The 24,038-nt window shown below is 33.5% G+C and overlaps 1 protein-coding gene across 2 annotated transcripts in view; it reads right to left on the bottom strand.

The window, feature by feature from the left end:
* Nucleotides 1–24,038, bottom strand: part of LOC124533772 (protein piccolo-like) — a 72,529-nt gene that overhangs the window by 5,031 nt on the left and 43,460 nt on the right. For both annotated transcript variants that reach the window (XM_047109280.1, XM_047109281.1), the window contains exons 8-12: nucleotides 5,986–6,124; nucleotides 5,263–5,498; nucleotides 2,711–2,874; nucleotides 1,152–1,388; nucleotides 134–307 (exon numbers count right to left, since the gene is read on the bottom strand). In XM_047109280.1, coding sequence (XP_046965236.1) covers nucleotides 134–307; nucleotides 1,152–1,388; nucleotides 2,711–2,874; nucleotides 5,263–5,498; nucleotides 5,986–6,124 — 950 coding nt within the window. The remainder of the gene's footprint in view (nucleotides 1–133; nucleotides 308–1,151; nucleotides 1,389–2,710; nucleotides 2,875–5,262; nucleotides 5,499–5,985; nucleotides 6,125–24,038) is intronic.

Below are 24,038 nucleotides of genomic sequence, written 5' to 3'. Positions count from 1 at the left end.
TTTTACGTGCCAAATTGGATTGATTGATTGGTTCACCAGCAAAAAAATAGCATGGCTCAAAATAACAAAACACATGAATGTAATAGAATTGAAATATATAAGTAGGACAAGCATGATAAAAATAAACAATTACCTGAATGTTACAAAAGTCTGTTGTATCTTTTTGTATTCTTTCAAAGTCTTGAAATAAACCTGTATCTTTTATTTTATCTTGTTCTATTCCTACACTAAATCCGAAACCTAAGCTCTCCATTTCACACTTATCATTGCCATTTAAGTGTTGTGTTACGCCTTCCATTGATATATTCTGAAAAGACGAAAATGTATTTAATATTAAATATTGCCAAATTATTATTACAGTTTGCAGGGTATATATTTTAATATCATTGTAATATAATATTTGTATATTTATATATTGTGTATAATTGACAAACAAACTAATAACACTCAATATTAATCAAATATAACACAAAAAAAATGTTTCCATAAAAAATAATGATTAATAGATAAGAATACTGGAATAAGGAAATGAGCTTTAAATTAGAGTCATCACTATATTTTTAAATGATAACAATTAATATACACTAACAATAATGTATTATAATAACTTCAAGTGAAAGTAATAATTATAAATAGATTCAAGTTTTTGTGGTAAACTTCAATATGCATGTACTAATACATGCATATTAATATTCAATTAATAGTTATGCAATAAACTTTAATACAAACTAATTTAAGTTGTGACTTTGACTCACACAATATTCACAAATAATAAAAAAAGGATGTACAATAAATATTACTTGTAGGTCTGTAGTGAAAATAGAGAGATATTTTTTATTTAATTTGATATAATGATATAAATGCTTATTTATTTTAAGAAAACTACATTAATCTGCTTTCTTATCCGCTATGCTTGTACATGGGTCTATGTAAAGAGTCACAAGTAGTTAATGTATTTGAGTTCTGCCATATTAAATTCATTATTGAAATGAAATGATGGAAAAAATATGTTTACTTGATTAAGGAAAATTGTTTTAATGAATTCATAAGACTAGATAAGCTAATTGCACAATTTTACGACCTGAATTAACCTCAAAATATATATCTGAGTTGCCCATTTAACGAATCTGTAATGAAATAAACAAACTCACATGATGCCCATTAAGCTGATCACAATTATCCAAGTCTTGAAGTTCAGCAGGTCTGATGACAGCCTCAGTCTGGAACTGGGCCACATCAGGCAATTCTATATCATCCATTGGTAAGGGCTTGCGGGGAGACTCCGCAAGCAGCACATCAGACCCTGCTACTCCACCCGGCACAAAGACCGGAGCGTCTGGGTTAAGTGGTGAGCTGTTCATGTCTACTGAACTGCTTTCCCAAGCAGACTGAAATATAAACAAAAAACATATAAGGTTATTTTTTTTTTAAATCTGCAGAATTAAGAGATTTCTTATTCAATACTAAATGAGTGTTAGTGATTTATTTTTTCCATATAATCATGTTGTTATGTATTGAGACATAAAAATATGTTAAAAACTTGGTATGAGTTATAAGCAAGAATTCTATTTCTTAGTTTCAATTTTACAATAATGTAAAATAAGAATACAATTATTTCTTCCCTAGTGCTTCCCTTCTCTGTCTCATAATTGACGGTAAAAAAAAAACAAATTAGTAAGCATAAGAAATTATCAAAATAATTAAACCCAAACAATTAAATTTAGCAATTGTATAAAAGTACAAGGCCGAATAACATGCACCCTGCATAAGCCAAATCTTTAGTAAATTAAACAATATTTCAAACTGTTACTGTATATATTTCCAATACATGCATTTCATGTAAGATTAATTGAGGTCAAAATCAATTATTTCACATTTATAGATGTCAATAATGAGTTTTTTTTGGTGTGTTTAGTTATAAAAGTGACACAATTGCTGATATGCTATGTATATGCATCTACATTTTTTAAGTGAAAGTAACTCTGTCTGTCTGTCGATTCTTTTCACAGCCAAACCAATGAACTTAATTGGACGAAATTTGGTATGAAGCAGATTTGAACTCGATGGAAGGACATAGGATACTTTTTTTGCCCAACACATGAGACTAACCTAACCCTGTAGAGAGCAAGCAAAGCCACAGGCGACAATAAGTCTGTTTATATTATGTATAAACAGCTTTTTATAATATCACCATAACAATAAAATTAGTATAGCTTATTGCTGGTATAATTCTTTGATAAGATAAGAATACAAAATTTCATACTGTTATATATATATTTTATATTCATAATCTATACATTAAGGTAATTCAATATGTGGACAAAAAAGCAGTTTAAAGCATAAGCATTCCTGATTGTTTATGAAAGACAAATGAAGATCAAATCTTTTAAAGGAGCTAATACAAATGTAAATTTGCTAATTCATAAAGACAAACATTCTTAATTCCCAGAAGAATGCAAGTGTATTTACAACAGGTATACAGAATGTATTTTAAATTAGCATTCTATAAATGCATGAAGCCAGTTATTTATAGAACTACAATCTACTTTAAATCCACTACAATACATATTTCCAAGAAAGTAAGTCTATGAAACCTATGCTGTGAATTCTAATCAACCTAATATTTCTATTCACTGATCAAATACTATACTTTATTTTTTTAAGAAGTTAATTTAAAATGTGTAATAGCAATAAATTGAATAGAACTCACATTATCCTGACAAGGTGTTTCAGAACGCGGAGGCTCGTCAACCTCTTCGCTGGGATTTTGCTCTTGTTCGCCCTCGCCTTTGTAGTAATTCCACTCGTCTTCGGACTCTTCGCCACTCTCCGCTACATTATCCACTAGGTTGCCGTCGACGTGGCTGTCTTCCACTAAATAATACAAAAATAACACGTTATTCAATACAAGCGCTCGTTACCACCCGCGCCAGCACCAGGTGATCACGCAACATTGATCAACATTCACCCCCACTTACTATCAACAGGTGACACACCCTTATATAAAAGAAACATACCGATTTCAGTGAAAATCATTATACATATTTTGAAACAAAGCAAGAATTAACGTGTCGCCTAACTCGTTACACTGACAGCAAATCCGCGTGATCATAACAATATTTACCGGTCGTAAAATTTAAACTCGCGAAAACTTCGCGGACGCCATTTCGAAAACGGATTATTGAGACACGCCCGTGTTCGAAAGGAACGAGCATATAGAGTCAAAAATATGCCGGTCAACCTAGGGCCTTTGCGGGAATCCTCAGAAGAACGAAGGAGGGATGCGCCACAGTACGAACACGATCTATTTCCAGAACACCGCTCCGCATGAATCAACACAGAAATAACCTTTCACAAAACTATTCCGTATGTAAAAATAATCAACATAATTTGCATAAAATCACGTACCGCAAACGGTAATTTCACTGCACAGTTTTTTTTCCAATGTCGAATGAAAAATATTTATAAAAGGTGTTGATGTAGACAAAAGTCCGTTCACAATTTGTAGTTTCGACAATAGAGAGCGGTACAGAGCCCACGAGCGTTCGATGTGCGACTGATTGCGAGCGCGGTGCGGGACGGGGCGGCGACGGGGCGCGAGGCGAGGCACCACGGGCACGGGCGGAACCGGCGCGCTCGTGGCCGGCGGTGGCGAGGGGACGCGAACTCAGGGATGCCGTCTCATTATTATATTACAATATTTATTTATATCACTCGCCTCTAATCTTATCTATTTGAATATTTACGATTCGAATAGTGGGTACATACATCATCTTTAATATTAAAGAAATCACCATATTGACTACTTACTATGCTCGGCAAAAAGAGAAATTGCATTTAATATTTGATTAAATGTTTGTTTTTTAAAAACAAAATTTCAAGAGTATCATATCCTAACAAAGAATAAAAGAAATGAAAATAAGCCACAAAATATTTAGCTATTGTTTTAGTTAAATGTTTACGTCATTAGGCGCTGAGTTTTTTTTAAATGGGTCACTTGAGTATCATACTTTTTTTGTATAGGTGTAACTAAACATGCCATAAAAAATGTAGCGCAGCTATTTAGGTATGTAATTGTTTTTTTTGTAAAGATATAAATATATATAATATTTGCGACTTTAAATACCCACTTTGAAATATATTGAATAAATTTATTTTTATGAAATTAGGACAGATAGGTAATCTATCTATATCGTTTATCATTAATTACAAAATAAACTTTGACGTGAAGTATTTTTCTTGCCAAAAAATAGCTCGTTACAAAACCTAATTAAATTTACCATACGTGAGTTGATACATAGATATAAAACATACCATCGAGTGATATAAACATAACACACCCACTAGACCTAACCCAGTTAATTAGGAACGAATTTTAACTAAACAATAAGTAATTAGGTGCGGAATACTCAGAATACACTATAAACCGCGCCCTAAAACAATGGAAAGTAGCACAGAATCAATAGTCATATAGAGTATAAAGTATAAGTAGAGAGAATATTCCACCGTAACTAAATAATAAAATAGACAGTACACGATTTTTTTTTATTAACAGCTGAGATCACGAAAGTAAGGGTCGCTACCCATCTCAGCTGATTCTATCTGACGTCATTTAATAAAAGATTCTTTAAGCTTTTGTATAAAGCAGACAGTTTCGTTGCGGTTTTTCATTAAATGGAAAAAAATATAAGTACTAAAGGATATATAATTTGCGTCATTAAAAATATTTTTGTAAATCGATGCAAACTTTTGCGAATTTTTATCGATTATACTAATGCGTAATTTTTTACTTAGAAAAATAATGTTCTCCAATACATAAAAAAATATCATGGATAGTGTAAATGTCACGTGAGATTCATTTTCGCGATAGTAATAAAATAAAATGAGAACAATGACAAAGCAATAACCTCGTCGGTAAAACATCCGAATCTGGTAAACCATGACCCATAACGACAGCCCCCTGTTCATTGTGATGAAACAAAAAGATTATATAAAAGCCTATTTATTTATTTATTTATTTTTATTTAAAATACTTTATTGCAGACACAATTATTGGGTTCATTAGAGAAACGAAAAATATATAACAAATGGTGCACAAAGGCGATCTTATCGCTTATAGGAATCTCTTACAGACAACCTTTGGTGATAGAAGCTTCGAACGAAAGCAGGTAAGTGCAGAAATTAGAGATTTCTTTAATATCTAATTCTGGTAGATATTTTAAATTCCCAATCATTGTAATGTTACAATACTCTGATATGTACCTGTATGTGCTGGTGGAGTCGGAGCGGCTGGTTCATTGTGGTCCATTTCGGCGTCCTCGTCAATATCTAAGTCGACGTCGACAGCGGTCTCTGGGCCAAGGTCGTCACTATCGCTGTCAGACACACCATTGTCGCCACCCTCGGCACAGTCTCGTCCTCCCGCCTCCGCCACCACCATCTTGCAAGCTTCATTCTCCACGGCGAACGGTGGTGCGTTCATCACCGCGTTATCCAGCCTAATTAAAAACAATTATTCATAACTATTCATAAACAAAACAATGACCTTTCCTCATATTCAATAATACTATCACGTTGTTAATTATAGCCAATTTATGCAGTTATTTTCCTTACTGTAAGCGTAAAGGACACATTGTTTATTATTCGTGTCAGATTTTCATAAATTCATAAGAAACTGTATCATGTCATTAATTTATTGATATTAGAATTAACTTTTAAATTACAAGAACTTTTACGTTTGATGAGTAATTTAGACAGTAATTTGAATATTCTACTATCCACTTGAAATGAAAATCTTTTAAATAGACCACTAAACCTCATCTCAGTTATTGGGTTGACTGGTTAGAATGCGCTAAGTGTTGATGGTATTGATGACTCTTAACACAAAACTCCTACTCAGTGTGGTTCTTTGGAAACTACAACTGTATTCCATTCCACCAAAAACGATATATTTAAAGATTAATCTAAATTACTGAGTTTCCTTACCCAAGGTCCATGGGCGGGCAGTTGTCGGCGACAATATCACGCGGGTCCTTAAGGAACACCACGATTATTGTAATATTGTCCTCAGAGCCCTCTTTCTTGGCTATTCTTATCAAATTCTTCGGCACCGCCTTCAAGTCATCTGTAGAAAGAAAATCGCAATTATAATTTTCGTTTTTTCAGTTGTCTTTGTAGTTACATAAAGTGTATATGACATTGAAATCGACAAGAACATTTCGGACGCCAGACGAAATTTCCCAACGCTATTATCCTTAAAATATCAATGTGTCATCTAGCGCGAAGTTTGTTGCGAAGTCTATTATGTCTGCAATTTGTTGCGGAACAATGGTGAATAGAGCGGACGGATATGGAGTAACGATGTTTATGTTTCCATTTGCCACAGCTCGAGCAGTGTGAGGATGTCCTTGTTCAGTCTCAAGCTTGCCGCATGAGTCACCTCGCTGCTATTGTGTCCCGTTCGTACCCGCGTGCATCACATGTACGTTGGATACTAACTTAGACCCCGTTATTTTCTCTGAGCTATTAACACAACTCCGACTTCGTACTTGTCGCAAAGTTGGCCAGCATTGTTGACTCTTATATGGAGGGATATGAACAAAAAATGGCACGCTCGTTTTCCAAAGGACCGTCGACATGGTTTCGTTTAAGATTCTGCAGTTGTGTTGCGTAAATATTGTTTTTGTAATGCTTTATAGCTTTAGCGTGAGATTTTGGTATTAGTTAAAGGTCATATTTTGCCATTACCATTAAAATATGTTATATCACTATGTCAGTGAATACAAACATAATTAATTGTACTCGCATGTTATTACTGAGCCACGGGGAGTGTTTCAGTAATAACGGGGAGTGTACTTCGGACACTGTTGGAATACTATCCTCGGTATCCAGTTGTATGGCTTTTTCGAATGCGATGTTCGCCGCTAGACATAGATACACGCCTTGACTTTGCCCGCTATATCGGGGCGCGGTCAACGCCACCGCCCTTTGCTTTTTTACCCTGTTTGGTCTGGCGCTTAGCCAACCGCGCCCTGTCTCTTATAAAACTAAAGGCGGGCTTCAAATTATTTTATATTGAAATAGACTATTCGAAATTTAACTGTAGTGTATATTGTTTTAGTTATCCCTTTCTGAACTAGTAAAAAAAATACAATCAACATTACATTTATATTGGTAAATAGCAGATTTTTTTAAAATGTAAAATAAAACATTCTATCTACAGACATTTAAGATTCTAATAAGCTGTGAACTAAGTTATAAAAACTATTGATCATAGAAACATATTCTTTCGAACAGCCGAAGAAGAAATAAACCTCACAGATATTCTCATTTATATCATAGTCTAATCGAATGATAATTTGGTAACTCGCAAGAGTAACTAACTAACATACATACCGTACCTAGTAATGAACTTGTTAACTCCGAGTAACTGGAACGATAATTTAGAATTAAATTTTTATGTAACTATCAAATTACGTAGGTACTGTCCGAGCGGTGATGATTGCAACGATTACTACGGGCCGGCTAACGGTGATACCGATGGAATGTGCCGGCGGCCATTGTTCCTACAACTCTAGCAAAAACGGATTACGATCCACCGCATCGGTGCATATTAAGCCGAACGCACCTGCCCTGGTTCTGGTTCGCGTTGGATCGCGATTTATAAACCTTTGCTTTCGATTTTGGTTCAAAATAAAAAAATAAAATTATTTCTCATTTAAAAGTTTTGTTACAACATATCTAACCTGCTTAGAGACAATCTTTAAGTAAACTCATTTAAAATACTTGCTTGTAGGACTTTGTGCAAGTTCCTTTGGGTAAGTAGGAGCTACAACCGACGCGTCAATTATTTTACCGCAAAACTATACTAACTTGTATTGTGGTTACAAAGGTGTAATTACAGACAAAAGCGACGTAACATTTTATAATTCCAAATGATTAACATTTCTTTCTATGCGCAGTGGTGACCACTTACCATCAACTAATAGTCATATATAATAATCTTTTAGTCCTACGAACTTACGTCCGTTTAGAGATTGTGTATGTGAAAATGTGAAAATCAGTACGAATATTCAACAAGTTTAAACTATTAGAGCGAAATGTCTCCGTATGTCTTATACATTCTATTACGGGATAGAAAATGCTGCAGATCTGTAATAGAATTGAGAGGAGGAAGGGGGCGACGGGAGGCGGATCAAGTGCAATTTTCCAGCAAGTTCATCCGGCCCGGTGTAACTTGCAGCTCTGCAGTCTACTGCATCGTCTACGATATTATAGATTAAACCCAACGATCTAGGTATTTCATATTGAAAGTTAATGAAATGAAATGCAGTTTTAAATTAAACCAACGCTTTTTTATATTTAACATATTACCATGATATTTTTTCATTACCTTGTAGTTTTATCGTGTGAGTTGATTGACGAGAGTAAACTTGACCGTCAGAAAATTTTCATTCGGAAATGTTTAGTGAATTGTAACCTCATACTCATAATTCTAATTTTATTGCGTTTCAAAAATAATCATTTAAAAGTATAACAAATTCGCTAATGTGACAAGCACATAAATTTAATAAAATAGTCGCCATGTCGCGTGATGACATTATAACAAAATAATTTATATTTAAAATGTGACCTACATCTGTCACGTATGGTAATAATGTTATTGAATTAAATTAGACGCTCTTTTATATGCTTATTTTATGTACGCTCACGTCAAATTTAATAATGAAAGATCGATGTATGCGAGGACTAGGGAGGCTGGCGCTTTCGTGCTGCAGCAAGGTTGGGGAGAAACCCCCTGCCGCCATTGCAGGCTCCACTTAAAGAGCCGACCTACGATTCAACTATACATAAAATTCCACCATGTTAAGCCTACACAGACGTTAACATTAAACTCATTACTTTTCAGAGAGCTTACGAAGTGCAGCGTATTACGTCAAAATACTATTGAAGGTAAAAAAAATATGTTTAGTTAGTAACAATATGTTTTTCAATTATTTCCAATGAATAGCCATATGTGTAATCGCTTTTCTTAATTATGTGCAATACTTATGAAGTGTAGAGAAAATCGAAGATTTCTTCATTGTTGCGAGTCCATGCAAAAAGTGTTTACAAAAGTGTTACGTCGTTCTTAATAGAACCACAAAAATATATTTATTTGTATAAGCTACGGTAAGCTGTGAAATAGACAGATTTAAGAACAATGGAAGATAATAACGGTAACGGTGAGTATGTAGGACAGAACGTTCATTGTCAAAACAAATTATGAACTTAACATGAACATGATTAGACATACATACAAAAAAGGCGAGCCATTAAATAGAATTGATTGAAGTCTAGGCAATCGAAGTCTGATGCACGTTTCAAAATACGCGTGGGTCGTATAATAATATATAGATTCTAAGTTGGCGCTGGGGTTTTGGTACACTGTCTGTTATAGGTACGACGCCATTATGTCTGATGTACCGAAATTATAATTACCCATAGAATTACTCGTGTAGAAATCGAAGCTATAATCCAGCTGCGTATAATATATGTTTAGTATGGAATACATCCACTCGAATAGTAAAGTGTTAATTAAATGCGAAAGTGGCAGGGGTTGATATTTACAGACACATTATCGTAGGAAAACAAACTCGATGCGGCCACTTAAGCTCAGCCGTCTGCGCGGCTGCGGAGCGGGCCTCTATCCAGCGACGAGACACATGACAAATAAAGGGCATCTTATCCGAGAGCTTTCTCGCAGATATCTAATATCTAGTTACGTAATTCCATTAGACCCAGACTGAATATATTCGATTAGCCTAAGGATTAAATAAAATTCGCTTATTTTTCTACTAATAATAACGTTCGGATAATCAGATAAATATATATTTGTACGGTACAATAGACAACAGCGTATGTATCGTTATATTATTTTCTCTTTTATAACAACGCGTGACACTTTATAATTAAATTATAATATGTTTTAACCAATTAATCAGACACCATCATCGTAAATGGAAATAATTAAAACGGTGTTTTCGTTAAAGTGAATACATTTAATTCGGACACAGCTTTTCGAACGCGATATGCATGCAAACTTTTTTTACGTGCAGGTTCAACGTTTGGCCGGTAATTGGTTAGCGAGAGGACGCGAGGACTAGAGGGCACGGAAGAGTTACATGCTGCACTGTAGGGAATTCTCTAATTAACGCTCGCAGCAAGCCGCCGTCGATCCGATTGCCCTGGCGTAATTGAAAGGTTGCCTGGACTGTCTGCAGCCTTTCAATTCGCATCTGCACATTTGTTTCCTGGACTTTTTGAGCCAACGTGCTACAATTTAATACGAAGTACTAAAAACGGAGACTATATTCTTAACAGAATATTACATTTGTACATTTTAATATTACCGATTGAAACCGCAAAATAATCAGGTTTCTCTTGGAATTACGCGAAGTATATAATGAATGTTAGTCTAAATATTTATGTGCATCCATTACCGACCTGGTCGCTGTTAGCTGCCCACTTAAAAGAGAATGTCAAAGTTTCGTTAACTCGCTGATCTCACAGTTAAACAATGTGACACAATGGACAACTTCCAGTGCACTAAACCGACCCAAATTACAGCAGAATTGAATACACCGTGTGAAAGATGAGAATCGTGTTAAATTAATGTGTATTCCGGGAAACATATTTCATCAGTGATGCAGTTTAATTATTGTTCGACTAGTAAATTAGGAATACACTTAGAACAACATACTTTCATCATAAGCTTGAAATACAGATTCTTCTAAATCAGAAACATGTAATAAATGTATTTGAGAAATGTTTGATGGGCGAATTTGATTAACAATAGCATGAAGTATAATTTTACTATTTATATACCTTTATTGCTATGTTTTTCAATATGTTATATAAATTTATACGTAGGTATTTCTTGAATGTATTTATAAATAGTATTCACATTTTGTACTGCACCACCTGCCACATTATTGTACGCATACAACATACTTAACATTATAACATGTGTATGCATGATAAGTACTTTTGTATTTATTTTGTGTAGTGTACAATAAAAGAGTATCTATCTGTCTATTTATCTATCTTTCTATCTATGTTAGTTAGTCAGTGCATGCAAATTAAGTCAGAGTTGGATTTGTCCCATCGATCGTGAGTTCGCTCATGCGTTGTGACTTGTGCCTCGGCGCCTGTAGGGTTGCGGGCGAGTTGCCTTGCGACAAATCACGCCCGGCTTTATATGCAAAAGTTGGAACCCACGCAACAAGTGCTACATTCCTGTCAGAATAAATATCACATTTAGGTACGTACTTTAGTATTTGTGCGCATAATTTTAAGTCCTTATTCATTCGTATTGTTTATGTAAAAAATATATGAAAGACTATTTAATTTTGTTACTATTGTTTCTTAATGGTACTTATAAATAAACAAAATTCCGAATAACAAACAAAGTGACATTCGTTTATTTATTGACAGCCCTTAATTGAAATACGTTAGTATCAGCAGCTGTGTCTAAAAATAAACAATTAATTGATTTACGAGATTAACAAACGGAACAGTAAAGTGGAACACATATTTATTTTAAATTATTAATATAACTCGTAGGGTAAAGATTTGAAGCACAAAACTAATTTATCCTTATAGGACAATATATTCGAACGATAAGATAGGAAATTCCCTGGAACGCATTGATAAACGGCTTATATGCAAAATTATCAGTTATTATCAAACCGACATGCAGGCTTATCTTTATAATCAAAATCCATTTTTATTTCGCATTCAATAAAAGTATCGATGAAAAAGCGCACTGTTTTCGTTGCGAAACAATCACATTGCCTATCGTTGCAATATTGCACATTTATCAGATACAGACGTTCGAAAAGCACTCAGAGGCGTAGATATATCAGCACATGAAAGCAGATCGTTAGTTTTTACAACACTCCAGAACGTTTTACATCAGGTTGTCAACAGTTCGAGTGGTAGCAACGACCTGGTTAAACACTGCAAAATTTATATCGTAACACATACACTTTTGGCAAATTAAGTGAATCATACCAAACCGTATGTTTGTTTGTATTGATTTTTTTTGACAAAAACGGTTTCTTTAAACATATTTTAATTAGCCTTCAGAAAAACCAGTTGCCAGTAATACAACATATTAGATAATTTGATTTGTATTTACAAATCTATCTAATTAATTGTTACATTTTATTTAAATAGCAACAAATAATTAGAAATTAAACAGATTAAGAAAGTATTTACATATAAGACGGATGTTTTCTTTTACAAGATAAAAAACCATTAGGTATAAATTAATTTAATTACAATAGGTATTAAAAATAAAAATAGATAACAAGTATTTTAGAACGCGTGGTTAGCACGCTGCATGGAGACAGTGTAAATAATCGCTATCAGATTCGCTCCCAGTATTCAGGGTGAAAACATCGATCACGTGTCACGGCCAGCGACCTCTCTTGCTAGACGAATCGAAATTATAGACTCCATAGATATAATTCACACGAACGCCACAGAGGCTATCTGTGTGTCATACACTCATACATGATTCATGCCGCGGCTTATTGCGCATCCTAACGACCTATCACGTCATACTAAGCTAATTCTAACTCATAATCTTGTTTACTGAATGGAGAAATGTTGAAATATTTAAGTCCTGCATCGGTTAAATTAGTGCGAAACCCACACAATGTGTAACATTTTATCCCGATGCAAGTCGTCTATTGTAAGATCGCTGAGGCATTGCTACATAAAATTCAATACTAAAACTCCGCCGAGAAGCTCGTTTATGTTTCGAGAACCAATCTTAGGCTACATACATATGTTCCATACACGCCCATGATAGTATAAGTATAGTATAGTATAAATTCCGTCGCTATTGATTGACGGATGATTGGATTATGAGATAGACATTAACCCCGCCATCCATTACATTTCACATTAAGTTTTTTCTCAATTAATATAATAATTATAGTAAAACTAATGGAAAGTTTGTTTTTGTAAAACCAACTTCGTAGTATGTAGTCAATCTAACGTATAGCTTCAAATAGTTTCGTAGCTTCAGTCATTGTAATTTTCCATTGCATTTATAATTTACATATGTGTGTACAATATTTTTTAGGTTGTTCAAAAACATCTGCTACGCAGACAGCAAAAGCAGGTTTAAAACAGATTGCATGATCATACATTCATTTACACAGCGCGCGCTGAATCTGCATAAAAAATGCAGTACGCTCGAATTGTTAATTCAACAAATATCTGTCGTAACGTCTTTGCTTTCTGTGTTACGCTTTCATAAATTAGAGCAGTAATTACTATTCACGTTCGTTTATATCGTCCGATAAACAGCCAGCAAGTCCGGTAATTGCAATCCCGATTAACATCACGCGCTCGACGGCCGGCGCTGCGCTGTGTATTTGATTTGCTCGACCCGCCCTCTCACCCGGAGATCAATCAGAATTGCTATTTCCGAATATACGATATCCGATTAGCTATTTATTAATTGGTGGACGGACGGTTTTCAGCGCAAAGGCGTGATTTCAAAAGTGATTCAGTATTCAATATTCGAGCAGCTTGCGTCAGACATGTGATATTATTCAAGGTAATGAATAAGCGCCCATTTCGACTGCATTACACGTTTCTTTCTATTTTTAGATAATACTAAATATGATTACATTGCTTATAAATAAACATTGTTGATTGAATGTTGACGTTAACAAATAAACGATAAGCTATTCGTTTTAAAATATAATATTCTATTATAAAATCATAGTAGATTTACGAAGCGTTAACACGTCAACTAACATGCAACGATACAGACTACATGTAAGTGTAACTACTAATTCTAATATTCAATAGAATATATATTTTTTCATCATACATAAAATTATTTTTTATTTATAAATTCCATTGCTCTCATTTAAGTTCAGTCAAAATTAATTTTACTGAACTTTTTGTATACCTATACATATTTATACGTTAACAACATATTCTTTATGGCGTAATCACGTAATTAATGTTGTTCATATCTGCAGGTACTAGACATTCTTTATGTACTTCCTTTATTACGAGGATTGTATCTTTGATTGTTCTTACAAAATTACAATGTTTATTCTTATAAGACAAATCGTCGTTGCGGTTGATGACCTCCTTGCAAAAATACATACATATACGTTTCCAGTCCCACGCCGGGTCAAGGGTATTTCTGATTCGCCTCCAAACTGATAATCCTATAAATTCGACTTTTTAAATTTAAAAAAAATCATTTAAAATATCATTAAATGTCATCGTAACCGGTTCTTTATTCAAATTAGAATTCCTGATAACTTCAAACATGATCATTAAGAAATGCATGTTATAACGTATATTCGTAATCGATAAGAAATCAATTATTACATAAAATTGTATAACCAAAGAAATTCCTATGTTAATGAGTTAATCGTTGTTAGCTGTATATAATATTCTGGATAAAATCGGTCATGAAATAGCTTTATGCACGAACTAGAAAATCACACTAGACCTGTCACTATACGAAAATAATTGTCGTTTTATAATAATAATATATAAGTTAAAATACCGAGCTTTTGTCAATAATTTTGCAATTTATTGAATTTCAACTGTTATAATGTGTGGGCCAAATCTCGCACTAAATCTTAAACCAGTTCCACCCAACAAATTAAGCTAAAATTTTGCAGCTGTCGACAAAACAATTAACCATACTAATTATTACGATATAAACAGTAGTTATTTATTAAACAGGTTTGAATATCTAAGATAGATTTTATAAACATATATTGAGATAAAATCAATATAAACAACAAAGAAAGATTTGTCGAGTGGAAGTAAGCTCCTATTGTAGGAACGTCTGCAGGTGATTTCAAACAGACTATAGTTACAATCGATTTACCAAATATGGCGAACTATCATGTCGTGAATCTGTGCAGTGCTTTTTCACGACAGTAATCGTGAGGGAATGAGTCGAGTAAGAAGATAAAGTTCCACAAACAAGCATGTCTGTATTGTCGGAGAACACCAACAAATCCTTCAACGATTCGTTGTTTATAGTCGATAAAGGAATTGTATTACATTAAAAGTAATACTTTCACATTCTCTTTACAATGGAGATAACATAAACTGATGAATTAGTATATATAATATAACACGAATTTTTAATTAACAGAACTCTCATTCCGGAATTCAACTTTCCAATTGGAAGACATTTAAGTTAAGTAAGTGTTAAAAATTAAATGGGAAGGCAAATAATCTCTTAATTTAATATGGAAGCTGCTACAAATGGTATGAGCTAAAATGTTGTTAATGATATTTCGATGTAATGGTAAGCTGTAAGTAGGTTGCGATGGTCGTCGCTTTCTCGAGGATCTCTGCGTCGGCGTCGGAGGCGCCCGCGCCTCCTTTACATACAATCATACAATGAAGCGCCCCACACGGCCCAGCACTCCGAAGCCTCGAGTCGGCACAATGCCCCGCGCCGGCCCACATCGCGATTGTATGACTCACAGCCGGCGCCGTCATACGGGCTTGTTTACAATTGACACGATTAATGACACTCACCGAAACCGGCTACTCATCGCCGGGATTTCTCACATTTGAATTCAACCCGTTGTCCGATCGCTTCATTAAAACATATTTGACGCGAATAACAGACTATTAGAAAAATTATATGTGAAATTGTTTGTTATACTGTTATTACAAATGAATTGAAAATCGACTAGTCACTTCTCAGAAAGAATTGCACTTAGAATTCCGTTAGTCATTGGAATTAAATGCATAAGTCTCAACTTTCTTTGAGTTTCTTCGCAACACAACTACGGAAAATACTTATATTAAAAATGTTGACTTATTCATAAATGCAATACATTCAGCTTCCTTTGTTTTATTGTTCTTGGTTTTAATTAAATAGTTGAGTGGTTGCCTCTTTAGTTATGTAATGTGTTGCATAATAGTATATGTATTTAAATATATTGCTGTTGTGCATATACGTATGACTCTTGCATTGATATTGATTATGTCTCAAGCCCGTAAGGTTGTCTGGAAAGGATCGCGACCTATCGTTAGCGACAAGTATTGTGCATCAACAGATTTATGTTCTTTATATTGTCAAATACATCTTGTTGGTGTTCAAATAAAGGATAACATTATCTAATAGTCTTGTTGGAATTCTCGGTAGTCGTTATAAGGTATCAACGGGGAACTTTTGTATGAGAATTATGCGTTGAAAAAGTGAGCGCCATTTCTATGTAACGCAAGCGCCGATTGATACGGTTCATTACGCATCAATGTCTCAATTTTAATCGTGTGCACATTTATGATCATTACGTTCGTTCACGGTTCAACAGAGCACGAGTCTTAAACATAAAGTACAATCAAGCGAAACGAAGTTATGAAGGCAGGTTGGTAGATTACATTAAACAATTTACATACGTAACACGGTTCAAGATGTACGTTGGTTTATTAAGCGTTGAGTAACGGCAACAGCGACGCCCTCGTTGAGAAACTTATTGAACGAAATGCTTTTACTCAACCAGGAATGATTCACGTGTCGATTGCTTGTCTGATTAAAATAGATTACTAATATTAGCTTCGTTTATATATTCTTATTATGCGTTCGAAATACAGCACATTCTAACACTTATTGGAACTATCTTCAACACAATGCTGGCCGCACTAGCTTTAAAAATAAAGAAAAAATGTCTGTGAACGATTTGTTTACCCAGATATTATAGTGGATATAAGTAACATATCCACGTTCTTTTGAATATAAATCGAATTACTTAAATTATAAATGCATCAGCTGTTAATTGTTCACTTATGCGAATGAGGAAAAAACAGCTTATAGGCAATATCCTTATTTAAACTTCAATGAATATGTACAAACAATACATTACTTATATACATACTTCCTTCGTATCCGTCGTACAAACAAATATCCTTCCAGAACCATAGAGTCCTGCTAAAACCGAAATCTGGGTGCCAATAATCGAACCGATTTCTTTTCAATAGGAAGCCAGTAAGCATAAGAAACCTATAGGGGATTACCTACCAGACGCGAGTTATCCATATGGCAGTAACCAAAGTAAGCAACAGCTAATGGCCAATAAATAAGTAAAACTTTTAATTTCTTTTAATATTATGTATATTAAAACAAAACATGCGCGAAGCCGCAGCTAAAACGTAGTTCAAATAAAAAGCAAGTCCACTCGAAATTGTGCAATTACAAGCACATTTTTTACAATTACCAAAATAAACACGATGTAAGTGAAAATTACCGTGACTAAGAAAAAAATTGTGTGTGACAATTTTAAACGTTCATCGACATTATGCAGCGTTGCATATATGTTAATGAAGATCGGGTTAAACTATGTCAAGTAAGAGGAAAATTTTAATGCCAACTTTTGACGGAGGACGCAAAGTAATTTCATTTTTATTTAAGTATGACTCAACAATATTAGCCTACAGCGATCGAGGATCGAGGTCAGTTTGTTCCAGGACAACTCGAGAACAATAAATAATTTAATATATAATAGTCGTCTCATTCAAACGAGTTTTCGTACTGGTACTCGCCTCAAGGTTATTAAGTAAAAACTTTGCACGTTAGAATACAAATTCTAAATGTTTTCTAGCAACACTATAAAGCGAATTAGTTCCACTTAAAATTTTCGCAATTTAACGTTAAAATATATTAATTAGTAACGAGTAACTAATTAAGATTTTGATAAGCATTATTTGCGAATACAATTAACTCTCAGAGTTTCTTATAATTTTATGATAAATTTATGAAATAAACTTTACTTTTTAGGTATTCTTTCGAAGAGATAAAGAATAACATAAATCTACACTATTATTATAAATGCGAAAGTAACTCTTTCTGTTTGTTCCTCTTTCTCGGCCAAACTACTCAACATTACTTTTATGAAATTAAGCTTGTGGCAAGCTTTAACACCAAGGACAAATGGGTATATTTTTGAATATTTAACAACTAAATTATTATAGTTAAGCATATATTCTGATTTAAAAGGTTATTATTAATATATTCAAGTAAATGCCTGCTAGTATGGCCTTTTAGATCCCAAGTATTTTGTAAAAATCAATATTTAAAACATCATCATCATCATCTTGCCCTTATCCCAATTCTACTTGGGTTAGGCGCAGCATGTCTTCTCCTTCCATACCTCTCTGTCAGACGTCAACTCACAAGTAATATTTTTTCTAATCATATCTTCTTTTACACAATCCATCCATCGTTTCCAAAGAAACGTTACTTTTAATATTTAATCGTCCTCTACCTCTATATCTATCCACATCCATGCTCAAGACCTTTCTTAAAACATGGTCTCATTCCTCTTCATAATATGTCCATACAAAAAAAAAAAAAAACAATACTTAAATATAAAGTAAATATATAAACTGATTAACAAATGTTACATACAGAAAATTATCCTTCATAAGAGCGTGAGAATTTGTTAAGTGTTTTCATAACATAAAGTTCAACTATGCGAATGATGTGTACAGCGCTTAGCCGCATGTGTTATCGTACTGCAGACGTCACCGTGATTAAATGCCGCGAACGCTCCTTTGACAAATATTTTCTTAATAAATTAATTACAAGACTATAACCGAATTTAAATGATTTATTGCACGAAGAAAGTGTTTTGAGTGCGTCTTTCTTTTTATTTTTGTATGTATTTTTATGCATATAAAAATAACGATCGCGTTTATGCACGAAATATTTTGCGAGAAAAAATTGGTAAATGTGGATGAAAGTAGTGTTTTTATTTTATTTAGTAACGAAAACCAACAAAACGTTCGCTATAAAAAGTACCATTAGCACTACAAAATAGAATGCAATTTCCATAAATTGAATTGTATTTTGTTGTGATTACATTAACAATATTGTATATGCCATTACATCACCTAAGTTAACATTAAAAAAAAAGCTACCCCAACCGAAGTGGTTCAATGATGGTACAGTGTAATGAGTCCTGCTCAGAACGAGAAAATTTAATACTATTCTACCACGGTGCTTTAGTGTGGGGATATACATGCTGCATAACTATATACACGGTGTATTACGCTCTAAAGCCTAAGATTTCAAATGCCATGCTTTGGAGAAACGAAAATATTTAACTTATATTGATGGTTAACGACGTTATTATTTCGATAAGCTTTATTTACATAGATGACGTCTAACGAACAGAGTATTGGGCACAGAATTGTTTTACATTTAAAGCAAATACTTACGTTACTCGATCACAGGGCACGTAATTGATGCTGTGCGTGTCTGAGGTCGAGGACGAGAGAAATCGAGTGTTTCTGCAGTATACAATTACCTCGAGAGGTCAGTTGAGTTGAAACGAAATCGTTAGCCAAAAAAATAAGATAATGGTAATGAATTAAGATAAAATTTATCTTTAAAAGAGATTTATAAAAAATGCCGATAATTATATATTTTGTTACTAATAAATTTATTGAATGCAAAAAAAAATATTATGACGGCCAACTATAACATATTTTGATGAATAATAAATAAAACACCTTCTTCCAAAACTTCTGAATACCTGCGCAAGCGCATAAAACATCACCCCTCAAAGGAAACAGGTGATGAATTCCCAAGTATTTTTACCCCTATTGTGAAATAGCGGGTGACCTCGAGATGTAACCTATTTTAAAAATAGGTCAAAAAAATTGGTATACAATCGGTGTAATCATCGGTAAAATTTGATATTTTTTGATGTAGGATAAAAATATAACAATACGACTATCAATATTATAATTATTGACTAAAATGACAGCAATTACAAATTCAATGTAAATAACAAACAACGAAGCTAAAATCAAAATCATATTTACATTTAAACGACTGTCACAATCGAGAAAAAATTTAAATGGCGTATAAAAATTAAAATCCATTAAGTCTAGATTTATATCTCTCAATATAAAACATTTATTCAATTATAGGGGAATAAAGAGGAAATAATCTAATGCAATAAGAGGAAAGTTGAGAAACAGTTATATTATATTCCACGTGCAATAAAGTAATTACCGGTGAATTATTTGGCGTCTACATTAAACAAAGACGAGGTTATTCACCTCATGCGAGCGATACAACCGATAATTTTAATAGCATTCTACTTCGAGATAAAAAACAATTGCTGCACACTTTTCCATTATACAATATTTGTTTTTCTTTTTTTTTGTATTTATGTTTAACGTTATTACTCATATTAATATTACTCAATCGATCGTAAACATATTAAATTTTAAATATTTTAGCTAATATTACTAACTAATAGGTAATAACGTAAATTTATAGTTTTCATCTGGTTGGTATATACATGAACTCGTTCTCGCTATCCTAGGAATTACAAATAAAACCTAACCGTAAATTTTAAAATTATAAGAAAATGAAATAAAAAAAGTCAAATCGTTACAATTTATCCTAATGTTGATAACAAACTATAACAACTTAACTGGCTCATAAAAAAATCATAATAATGTAAAAAAATCTATATCTGTAACGTAAAGAGTATAGTTTGCGTAATTCTTTTTTACATAAGGTATACAAAGAACATAAATCAGACAAATAAATATAGAAAAATATAAATCTGATACAAGACTCATAAAACAGAAAACTATGATTGCAATTTATCTGTAGTATGTATATACAGGCAATAAAATCATACAACTTTTTACTAACGGCTTATCAAACGTTAATATCAGTTAATATCGATCAATATCAGTTGTAAGGACTCAGCCCGTGTAGGTTTTGCGCGGCCGACGGTGTAACGAGCTCTTATCAACCTACGCGATTGCATACGAATATATACCGGTTGCCGGGGAATTAAGTGAACGCTGATCGAATATTTTGACGTTACTTGCTAATTAAATACAAAAAAAACGAAGTCTTAAATTTATTAAGGGTGCTTGGGTCGGTAACGCTGTCGAAACGAGTATTAACTTCATGTTTTTATTAAACATATTTTCTTTACTTTGACAATATCGTCAAAACACTTACTAATATGTTGTATATATATAATACAACATTCAAAAATTAATACTTTCTCGAAATAAGTATCCTGTGATAATAATTCTAAAAAGTTAGTACTGTAGCTTCTTAACTGGCTTTTCTTGTTCTTTGAATCATTTTATGAGTCTTATGACTCATAAAAAGCATTTAGTATTACTAATCTAATCTAGATTATCCTTCATTTCCTTTCACCGTTGTAATAAAAAAGTAATAGCAATAATAAGTAATAATGAAAAAAAAATAATGACATAAGCAAACAGGTACTCATAGTATGAGTCATTTAGTTTGTGAATGTTATGACAATTCGATTATTAATCGCATGACTAACTTATCTCAAGAGAAGGCTATTTAAAGCAAAAATAGAAACAGAAACGCGATCGCAAGCCGACACTGATCATAACTATCTGGTTTCAAAAGAAAATCTCTCTCTCGGCACACTTCATACGTGCGAACAGAAATAAAGCAGTTATAAAATTTGATGCGCTTCGTACGAAGAGCTTGCCTGAAATGGAATAAATAAAACTGACACGATAACTCCAGCTGCGAGGTGCATCGGTGGTGTACCGACGGAATTATCGCTTCGAGAGCGGTGGGGGACGTTTATTTCGGTACATTTCGCGAGAATCGGTGTCGTCGCTAACATCCTTAGGTCGGCAAAGATCGCGAAGCAAGAAGCGAGTCAGCGAGTGCTTAAAATTCTTGACAGGACAAATGGCTGCACGAGGAGAATTTATACATTTCCAATATTGGACATATAACCAATTTAAATTGTTTATGCAATAAATAAACAAACATTTGGTTAAGAGCGATTGGTAGTTAAGCAAATATTATTTACCATTAAGATGATAACATTGCAATAGATGAAGCGAGAACTGTTCTATTTTATCGGTTAAGCCAATTAAAGATTGTGAGGGTGCAGTAATTAATATGAAACGATTTTGTATCTTTTCATACTAATAAATATTTATCTTTATGAGTCCACTTCCATCAGAACCATTACTCTAACTAACCCATAACATAAATCGTACGTAATTGCAATTATACAGCAAACCTCAAGTCCGTCTTGTATTACGCAATATGTAAGCAACCCTTCTTGGACAAAAACTCCTCCGAAAGCTGCCCAACTGGTAATACTAAATCTGTTAAAACGTCACCATATTTGGAATTACATACGCAACTTCAGTCAGCTTCATGGAAATATATAAACGCAAAAGTTCCTACATTAAAGTCTACGGCACTTAACTTTACATATGGCTAAGTAAATAAAAAATATGGTAAGGGGCGGACGTCGTAAGCGAAGCGTGTTTCATTTCTTACCTCGCGCATAAATATACGGATGGTAAAAAATATTAATCATCTCTAAAAACGTCATAGAATTATACGTCATTACCCGTTCTCAAGAACGAACTTATTTTGCTCATATAGTTCAATCTATAATGTTATTATTAACAATCATGTTACAAGTGCATAACTAATAATACATACTCAAAACCTTGATAATGAAAAAAATTGAATTTCAAACAATTTACAAATGTACATAAAAGGTAAAAGTCGAAGAGGACCAGCGCTCCACGTAATTTATCAACATAGTAGAATAGGACTCTCTAAAGTCTGTTAAGCTTTTAGCGTGAGAACTAGTCGCAGTAAAGTTTCCAATTATAGAAACGAGACACAACTATATGCTATCGACTGCCAGTTCTCACTTCTAGTTAATGAAACGAGAGGTTACGATGTCCAAGTATAACATTGTATTATTCACATCTGAATAATGTACTTCAATATTTCGCAATACGCTTATATAAGCTGTAACAAATTACTATTTAGTACTTCGAAAACGATCATAAGAATGTGGGCGTAATGCAGATGCTGAAAATGAATCAGAGGGTAATGCTACGGGTCAGGAGGATGGCGAGCGCGTAGGCAGACTCGGAATAGGAACCAGTTTGGGTCATGCAACTCGTGCAATTCTATTTATATCCGAGCCTTTTCTGCATTCGGCCCACATAAAATAGATTCCTTAAGGAGTGGAATCGCTGTCTGAAGTATATTCAACAAAATCTTATAAATATATAAAATAAAATTATTATTGATTAAGTACAGTAAGCTGATTGTAAACAGTTAGCTAAAAAAATCATTTAGGTTTAATAGTTTAAGTTTAGAAAAGAAGTGATAATAAAATGCTAAAACGTTTCCAAAAAATAATATTACCCATGATTTGTTATTTAGTTTTGCAAATTGTTTAGACAACTTACAAGCTACAGCAAGTGTGGAATGCAATAAGACGTAGCGCGCACAACGGCCTAATCAATAGGCCGACTGGCTCCAACTAAAGAGCCTCGTGTAGGAGGACTTGAAATATCAGCGGGAATGCAATCCCGAGTGATAGCACCGCGTCGCACCGCGACTGATGAGATAAACATCTTAATGACAGCTATTTCAAGCACCACAATAACATACATCCTCGAGCAATGATAAATACCTGTAATGGAGCCTATCGAATTCAGTAAAAGCAACAATTGATATATTTCGAAACAGATAAATCTAAATGAACAAGGAGTGCTATTAGTCTATTGTTTCCAGTGAATGTACATCATGTCGAAAGTGAGAGAGTTATGTGCTGATCGTCTACAGATAATTCGTATTGTTCATGAGTGTTTCGGACGTTCAATTACAATGCCTGAAAAAGAAAATGATTTATATACTGAAATATATTAAATATTTAAACCAATAATCGATTTTATAACATTTCGAACTCCACAATTTATTATTATGTTCTCGCCAAAGTATTCTGCATAAAACTTGATAAGTATAATATAAATTAAAGCAATAAATGATTACCAACAAAGTATAAACAACTATGGATAATTTGTAGTAAAAAAACGAACACTTAGAATGTTATCTCCGTTTGTAATTAATTTGTTTCTAATAAGAAGAACGTATGATATGTCTTCGCTGTCTTTATTTAGACAAGTATACCAGT

Source organism: Vanessa cardui, chromosome 11, assembly GCF_905220365.1.
Source record: "Vanessa cardui chromosome 11, ilVanCard2.1, whole genome shotgun sequence".
NCBI lineage: Eukaryota > Metazoa > Arthropoda > Insecta > Lepidoptera > Nymphalidae > Vanessa > Vanessa cardui.
The sequence above is the reverse complement of the archived record's forward strand: the minus strand, read 5'-3'. Positions and strand labels throughout refer to the sequence as shown.